Source organism: Octopus sinensis, linkage group LG24 (genome assembly GCF_006345805.1).
Source record: "Octopus sinensis linkage group LG24, ASM634580v1, whole genome shotgun sequence".
NCBI lineage: Eukaryota > Metazoa > Mollusca > Cephalopoda > Octopoda > Octopodidae > Octopus > Octopus sinensis.
In genome coordinates this window covers 10,399,254-10,408,453 of record NC_043020.1, presented here as the reverse complement: position 1 = coordinate 10,408,453, position 9,200 = coordinate 10,399,254, and the positions used below count along the sequence as shown (strand labels likewise).

Genomic DNA, 9,200 nt, shown 5'->3' with positions numbered 1-9,200 from the left:
GAGAGAGAGCGAAAGGAAAATAAAGTGAAGAGAGACCAGGAAGTATATTGTAGAGTACGAGAATATCAGGTGAGAGAGGAGTGAGAAATGAAAATAAATTTAAATTTGAAGTTATTTAGCCTTGTTCCTCTCACGTTGTATCGTAGTTAATTGTTGAAATTGCAGAAAATGAGGCGAAACTTGATTCAAAAGAAGTCAGAAACGTTTTCTTAAAATCGAACGGACACACAACAATCTTTAGAAGACCGACCAAATAAAAAGAAGGAAACTACAAAAGAAAAATAGAGAGAGAAGGAAAAAAAACTGATCGTAACATGGATGGAACTGATCGTAACGTAAACGGAACTGATCGTAACGAGAATGAACCGATCACAGAGACACCGCTCATGTATCATCGAGAACCCGATCAAGATGAAGGAACTGAAGACGCTGGAACATCCAATAATTTAACATCGCTTCCGTCACCTGAAGAAACCGCTGAAAATAGCCACCTGCCACTAATCAAGCTGATGGGATACAGCAGGGTCCTCAAAATAGACAAGATAATGAAACGAACAACGAAGCTGCCGGTATTCAAAATGCACGTCTATGCATAGAACAATGGTGTAAACGATATAAATATTGGATCGCTCTGCATTGTTGTTATATTTGCATTGTTATAGTTGGTGTAACAATAGCTTTTATTGCAAATAAGGTAACTATTATTTACATGTAATCTCATATATGAAAGTTATCTTCTTCTTCTTCTTCTTCTTTCTTTCTTTCTTTCTTTCTTTCTTTCTTTCTTTCTTTCTTTCTTTCTTTCTTCTTCTTTCTTTCTTTCTTCTTCTTCTTCTTTCTTTCTTTCTTTCTTTCTTCTTTCTTTCTTTCTTTCTTTTTTCTTTTTCTTTCTTCTTTCTTTCTTTCTTTCTTTCTTCGTTTTCTTTCTTTCCTTTTTCTTCTTTCTTTCTTTTTTCTTTTCCTTCTTTCTTTCTTTCTTTCTTTCTTTCTTTCTTTCTTTCTTTCTTTCTTTCTTTCTTCTTTCTTTCTTTCTTTCTTTCTTTCTTTCTTTCTTTCTTTCTTCTTTCTTTCTTTCTTCTTTCTTTCTTTCTTTCTTCTTTTCTCTTCTTCTTCTTCTTCTTTCTTCTAGAATCTTTCAAAACTTCGATTTACATGGACTCAAATCAAACTGTCTTAAATAATAATCATAATGGTTTCAATTTTTACCGCAAAAACGACCATTTTGGCAGCACAGTCTCCCCCACCCCGCCCCACCCCACCCCACCCCGGCACTGGCGTTTCCAATTTCTTTTTTTCACCGGATCCCTATGTTTTCCATGATGGAGATTCCGGATATACAAAAGACCACGTTTTCAAAATTTTTAATTCCCAACACTCAAAACATTTTTTTAATTCTCAACTTTTTGGAATTTTTTTTTTCAATAGATTGAAAAAATTTTTCCATGTAGATATGGAAAAATATGGAGATTAAGAATGAGGTGGTGGTGGGGGTAAACAAATTTTAGCACACCTCATCCCGCTGTCTAAAAGTGAAAATGAACAACTATTTTGTCCATTTCCGTATACCGTTTCATTTATAATGAAACGGCAAAAGCCCCCACCACGAAACTCGATATGCTAAAAATAACAGCTAAACGTCTGGAGAACTTTTGTGCTTGTGTGTGGGCGTGCACACAACAATTTCGGCAATCTTTCGTCTCTAGTAGACCTTTCCGTCGATTTTCGTAAAAAATTTTTTTTTTTACATATGGGCTTGCGGGAACTTTTGAAGTAATGAGAGCGAAAGAGACTAAGAGAAAGCGATTGTATGACGAGGGAAATTCTTTTGAAGTTACCGTGCACGGGAAGCATTGATGTACATGTGTGTGTTTGTGTGTGTTTGATGGGGTGTGGGAGACAGACAGTATGTTGTGTAAGTGAAGTGCTTCTGTTAGTATGTGTGAAAGAAAGAGATAACTGAAATTTCTTACTCGGTGTATGTGTATATGTATGTATATTACTTCAAAAGTTCCCGCAAGCCCATATGTAAAAAAAAAAAAAATTTACGGAAATCGACGGAAAGGTCTACTAGAGACGAAAGATCGCCACAATTTCTACAGCTTATACAAATGAACAGAGAAAGAAGTACGCAAAATATACTTTACATACCTGTCACATTCGTCGGTTTTCTCTTTTCGCTAAGCAGTTATTTTGCTGTCAATACATTGGACTAATCTCAACAAAATACTACAAGTTTAATCACAGGCTCAGCACCTGTTTTTGTGTTCGTTCATTCCAAAATAATAAAAACTTTAACATAGGCGCAGGAGTAGCTGTGTACTAAGTAGCTTGCTTACCAACCACATGGTTCCGGGTTCATTCCTACTGCATGGCACTTTGGTCAAGTGTCTTCTACTATAGCCTCGGGCCGACCAAAGCCTTGTGAGTAGATTTGGTATGCGGAAACTGAAAGAAGCCTATCGTATATATGTATATGTATATATATGTGTGTTTGTGTGTCTGTGTTTGTCCCCCCAACATCTGGTGTGTTTACGTCCCCGTAACTTAGCAGTTCGGCAAAAGAGACCAATAGAATAAGTACTAGGCTTACAAAGAATAAGTCTTGGGGTCGATTTGCTCGACTAAAGGCGGTGCTCCAGCATGGCTGCAGTCAAATGACTGAAACAAGTAAAAGAGTATACTTCCAAAATGGGACTTCATCTATGTGTACAACCTCGTGGGGAGGTCACGAAGCCTTGGGAGGTGGGGTTGCGTAGCCTTGCTAGAAGTGGCTTGGGATAATAATGATTAATTAAAATGCAAATCAAGCAACAGGTAGTAGGGCATCGCGTGGGTTTCAAGCTTTTGGGTAAGGGGTCGCGAGTGCAAAAACGTTAGTAACCGCTATTGTAGAGTATGAGAATATCAGGTGAGGGAAGTGAGAGATGAGAATAAATTAAAATGAAAGTTTTTTTAATTTCATTGATTCTCACGGATCATGGCAAGAGACAGAAATTTTTACTCTTTTACTTGTTTCAGTCATTTGACAGTGGCCATGCTGGAGCACCGCCTTTAGTAGAGCAAGTCGATCCGAGGACTTATTCTTTGTAAGCCTAGTACTTATTCTATCGGTCTTTTTTTTTGCCAAACCGCTAAGTTATGGGGACGTAAACACACCAGCATCGGTTGTCAAGCGATGTTGGGGGGACAAACACGGAAACACAAACATATACACACATACATACATACATTCATACATACATACATACATACATACATACATATATACATACATACATGTCACCATCCACAAAGAGAAGGTCCCTGTCATTCGTCAACAAGGTAGTCTGCAAGAGGGTGTCATAGAATTGGTCTTTCTGTCCATCGGGTAGCCCCGGCTGAGGGGCATAGGCTGAGATAATGGTTGCTAACCCATGATGAAGCACTAATCTAATCTTAAGTATTCTGTTGAATACTCTGACTACCTTGATTACCTTATCCACCCATTTCTCAGCAAGAAGTATACCCACTTGCCCAACCTCGTCAGTGTTCCCTACCCAGAAAATCTTGTACCTGTGTTCTTTGCCTGTGAGGAACCTAGCAGAACCTCCTCTCCACCTTACTTCTTGGATGCAGCACATATCAACACATCTTCGCTCAAGCATCTCAACAATCTCACCAGACCTACCTTTCAGTGTGCCAATGTTGAGAGTGTCAACCCTGAGAGTGTGGGAGGTATGGTCCCGTAAGACCCTGGGACAGGGGACAGTAGCTTCATGTACCTGAAAGGAAAGCTCGCATTTGGTAGAATTCATAAGCAAACAATAGCCTGCATGCACTACACTATCATATTTTTGCACTATATGATCACTACCTTACATAGGAGATAACCCTGAGTTGGAGTGGGGATGGCATAAAGCCTTTAGAAGTGTTCATGAGAGACAACCAGAGGAGGAAAAAGGATAGGGTGGGCGCACCGCGAACTAGGAAGTTTAGACGAGAGCATCTTCTGTGTGATAAACTTTAATAGATGAATGAATCAATGAATATGTTACGGTTAGGGAAATGCATGAACTAAGGTTATTTTAAGGCGACAACAAGGAAGACGAAACTATTGAAAACTATATTTATATGATGACATTGTACTGAAATAGACAGAATAATGAAAAAGAACTAATAGGGGTTTATGATCTGTGCAGAAATAGAGGGGTAGATGAAACGAGGTCAAAAAGACAAACTTCTTATCTGAGCACAAGAACTACTTTTTATCTGAGCACAAGACAAACTTGTTATCTGAGTACAAGACCTACTTCTTATCTGAGCACAAGACAAACTTCTTATCTGAGCAGGACAAACTTCTCATCTGAGCAAAAGGCCTACTTCTTATCTGAGCACTAGACAAACTTCTTATCTGAGCACAAGACCCACTTCGGCACTGTCATGCCTTTGGATGTCAGAAGTGAAAGTAGAAAAATCTGACGTCAGACGTCAACTTCGTGTATTTACGTCGTCATGTTTAAACTTTCGTTTATTTACGTACCACCACGCTTTAATTTACGCCGTTTATTTACGTACCACCACGCTAGATTTATAAAAGCTTGAAGTTAATTTTAAAAATAAATGTGATACTTATTCTGTTTAAACTTTATAAATAAATATATTCTTGCATTATTCATTATTGTTTTTAAAAAAGAAATCACACCAAATCTGCACAAATGAACCCCCATGACTGTGCCATATATATATATAAGGTATATATATATATATATATACACACACATATAACAGATACAATATATATCTATTTCTTTACTACCCACAAGGGAGCTGAAACACAGAGCGGGACAAATAAGGACAGACAAACGGATTAAGTCGATTACATCGACCCCCCCAGTGCGTAACTGGTACTTAATTTATCGACCAATATATATTACACACACACACACACATGCACATACAAACTTATGCTTTTATATCGATCTTTTCTCATTCTCAGAAAAAAGTTTTCAAAACTCAATCATGAACAAACAGCTCATTTGAGCGCGCGTATACATATATATATACATACATACATACATATACATACTGTACATACACACATACATGTACAAACACACACATACACGTGCGCTCATGTATTTATATATATATATATATATATATATATATATATTTCTTTATTTGCGTTTATTAATTTGATATATTTACACGCGTTTTTGATTTTGCGTTTTTTAATTTGATAAATTATACGGAAAGAAACGAAGATGGACGAGAAAAAGTGTGACGTCAAAATGACGTCAGATTTTTCTTCTTTCACTTCTGACATCCAAAGGCATGACAGTGCCCCTACTTCTTATCTGAGCACAAGACAAACTTCTTATCTGAGCAGGACAAACTTCTCATCTGAGCAAAAGTCCTACTTCTTATCTGAGCACTAGACAAACGTCTTATCTGAACACAAGACCTACTTCTTATCTGAGCACTAGACCTAATTCTTATTTGAGAACAAGACAAACTTCTTATCTGAGCACAAGACAAACTTCTTATCTGAGCACTAGACAAACTTCTTATCTGAGCACAAGACAAACTTCTTATCTGAGCACAAGACAAACTTATCATCTGAGCACAAGACCTACTTCTTATCTGAGCACTAGACAAACTTCTCATCTGAGCACAAGACAAACTTATCTGAGCACAAGACAAACTTCTTATCTGAGCACAAGACCTACTTCTTATGTGAGCACAAGACAAACTTCTCATCTGAGCAGGCAAACTTCTTATCTGAGCACAAGACAAACTTCTCATCTGAGCACAAGACAAACTTCTTATCTGAACACAAGACCTACTTCTTATCTGAGCACAAGACAGACTTCTCATCTGAGCACAAGACAAACTTCTTATCTGAGCACAAGACTTACTTCTTATCTGAGCACAAGACAAACTTCTCATCTGAGCACAAGACCTACTTTTTATCTGAGCACAAGACAAACTTTTTATCTGAGTACAAGACAAACTTCTTATCTGAGCACAAGACAAACTTCTTAATAATAAAGATTATGGTGCCCCAGCATGGCCGCGGCCTTTGGGCTAAAACATTTTAAAGGATTTTTAAGGATTTATACACACACACACATCACAAGACTACATAATACTGTGACAAATGTATCAGGTGTGTATCAAAATTTTGACTAGACAGTGACGAACCTTAAAGGAAAAAGTAATGCGATGAAAGTTATAAAACAACATCAGTCACCATCATATCCTAATTTTCCTTTTCTCATCTCTTTTTCTTTGTACTTTAGGGGCAACATGACTCACAGCGTCCTCAACGTAAGTTATTTTCATTCATTTTCCATGTGTCTTTAAAATCATTTAACACTGCAACATATTGTAATGCTAATCAAATCTCTAAACGTGTCCTCAATATATTACAACCTTAAAATAGGCAACTTGAAAAATATCAGACATACTAAAGAAACAAATAGCAAAATATTTGAATGAAATTTCCACAATAATTAACTGGACCATGATTTCAGATGACACTTTGATAAGATGAAGCCTCTTGTGTACATGTTTACTAGAATTGTCCTATCAGTCCCAGTAAGGCATCTCTGCTGTACAACTGAATATGTTAAAGCTCATGAAACTACAATGTGATGGGTGTAATATAAGGATGCTTATATAGTCCTGGATCTCTTTTCATTAATGGTTAATAATTGTTTTCCATGTAGAAAATTTTCGTTATAATAATAATGATTGTAAAACAGTTAATATGTTGTATGGCTATATATTAGATGAGAATCTGAAGTATTCAATATATGAAATGCATCAGGAAGTGTCCTGTCTTCTGTCTTAGTCTTTTGCCAGATATTGAACCTGTATTCAAATATATCCTTCTCACTGTCTGCTTTCTTTCTTCTTACCTTTCAGCTCAATATGCCAGTTTCGATCTAAAAACAAGCGGTTACAGTGAATTAGGTAAGCTAATTTATACAGATTTAAATAACTACAGTTACAGATTTACTCTAATTTTTACTATTACAGTATTGATTAAAATACTTTCATTATAGAGTTGTTTTAGTGAGTACTATTATGTATTTAGGTTAACTCCTGTATTTTAGACTTAAGTACTATGAGAAACATGTATATTGAAAGACTTGGGCCAACTATAATTCTAATTAGAGACATGTAGTCTCCCTACTACTACATTTGTCTGATAATACTATAGGTGGGAGGGGTTTACTGCTTGAGTCATGGTTTAACTATTACAGACCAAACAACAACCACCAAAACATATAAACAAAATACAAAAGAACAAATGCTACATCAATGAACAAGAGAATATTTTAACATCAATAACATGGTATTTTAACAAAGTGTGTTAGAGAAAATCGGGATGCTGTCAGAGAGAAATGTGTCTACATAGGTAATGGTTCACTTGCAGTTAGTAATCCTGCAAAGAAGGAAGCCAGTATGAAAGGTCACTAAATATTGAGAGTGCAGGATAATGCAGGAGCAAATGAGTGGCTTGTAATAATGGTACTGCCAGTAGGGTGAGAGTCAGCCATGAATACAGTGATGAATTTAGTGTACAAGTAGGGGTTCACCAGAGCTTAATTCTCAGTCTACTTTTATTCATCATAGCCTCACAGGCCATAACAGAGGAATTCAAAATGGGATGCCCATGGGAACTTCTTTATGCTGGTAACCTCACTCTTACAGCAGAATATGCAGCAGAATTGGAGAAGAAATTCTGGGTATGGAAGCAAAACCTGGAATCAAAGGGCTTTAAAGTAAACCTAGTGAAGACCAAAGTTGTTAGCAAGAAAACAGATAAGACTCTCTTTCTGTCAGGTATATGGTGCTGTCTTTGAGTGAATTTATTGAAAGAGGGGTGATAATGGCAAGAGTGGATGGTACCACTCTAAGTATAGACCTGTAAGTTGGAAAGCAGCAATTGAAGAGGGTACTTGTCTTTGATGTTCAGAGAGATCTTTGATGGTGGGTTTCTTCAATTGGCCTAAGAGATTCTCCTTTATCACGAGGGTCACATCAATATCCCCTTTTTTTACTGATGCATGCTATTTATACATTTTGGTTATATTGTATGCCATGTACACTTTCTACATTTTTTTTATCATTCCATTCTATATAATTCTTTACATTTTACGTCTGTCATCCATTGCCTCCTGGTGGAAAATAAAAGAAATCAGTGCCATTATCATTATTATTTCTTTTTCAGATGAAAAAACTATCTTACAGTGGGTGAGAGTAGAAAATCAGAATGAAGGCAACATTATATTGGTTAATGGATCTTACATTTTAATACCACAAGATGGCAGGTACGAAATAGATGGCTCAATGCAGATGTACATTCCACCAAATACTCTTGCATTTCATATAATTTTGAACTTAAAAGAAAAGAAGGGTAAAATCCAGAGACGGATTAAAAAGAGTACAAAATACTTAACTATACCAGAACATCTTCCCATACCATTTACATTTCAACACAAATTAAAAGCTCAGGATCTAATCTGTGTGGAGATGAACAAGGCTAGGTTTATCAGCCGGGATAAAGATACAAGCTATTTGACCATCACTAACTTAGACTAAAATAGTCTTCAAAGAAATGTTGGTACTATGCATTAGACACAGATCAACCATTTCCTTAAAAGTGTCTCTTTGACTTTAAAACATTTTGTGAATAAGGGGTTCTTTTGAATTCTTCTTTCTTGTTATCAGTTTTAATCAATCGTTTGTGGTTATATTGAAGTATTTCTTTGGAGATAATCTTTATATCCAAGGCATCCATATTTACATATATATATTTAATTTTTCATAGAACTTCTCATCGTCCTTCTTGGCACCTTAAGAAAAAATAATTGTTTTAGTGATGACCACACTCTATCCTTTTTTTCATTATTTTCCCCATCCAAGTTTGACTTAGCTTTTCATCATTTTGGGGTTGATAAATTAAGAACCAATGGCATACTGTGGTCAATCTAATCGACTGGACCCTTCTCCAAAATTTCAGGCCCTGTGCCTAGAGTAGAAAAGATTATTTTTCCCATCCTAAATGAGGTCCCCAATGTTAAAAAACTAACTAAATAAATAAACGGTAAAAAAACGTTCCAAACCAAAAAGAAATCCCTTTCAAGGCTGATAAAATTAGTATCACTTACAAACTATGGTCAATGTAATCGACTTAATCCCTTCCCCTA

General features: G+C 36.3%; 1 protein-coding gene across 1 annotated transcript; it reads left to right on the top strand.

Annotated features, from left to right (window-relative positions):
- Positions 1–314: 314 nt before the first annotated feature.
- LOC115224071 lies at positions 315–8,706 on the top strand. The gene is made up of 5 exons (XM_029794872.2): positions 315–335; positions 488–694; positions 6,282–6,309; positions 6,910–6,957; positions 8,222–8,706. Exons 1-5 carry the CDS (start codon positions 315–317, stop codon positions 8,590–8,592), a joined length of 675 nt encoding a protein of 224 aa, XP_029650732.1. The 3' UTR covers positions 8,593–8,706.
- The last annotated feature ends 494 nt before the right edge of the window (positions 8,707–9,200 follow it).

Excerpts from the sequence above, each read along its gene's own strand:
- LOC115224071 (XM_029794872.2), top strand. The coding sequence starts at position 315 with ATGGATGGAACTGATCGTAAC. Across the intron at positions 336-487 it reads TGGATGGAACTGATCGTAAC|CCACCTGCCACTAATCAAGC; the intron begins GTAAACGGAACT and ends CGCTGAAAATAG. Across the intron at positions 695-6,281 it reads TAGCTTTTATTGCAAATAAG|GGGCAACATGACTCACAGCG; the intron begins GTAACTATTATT and ends TTTGTACTTTAG.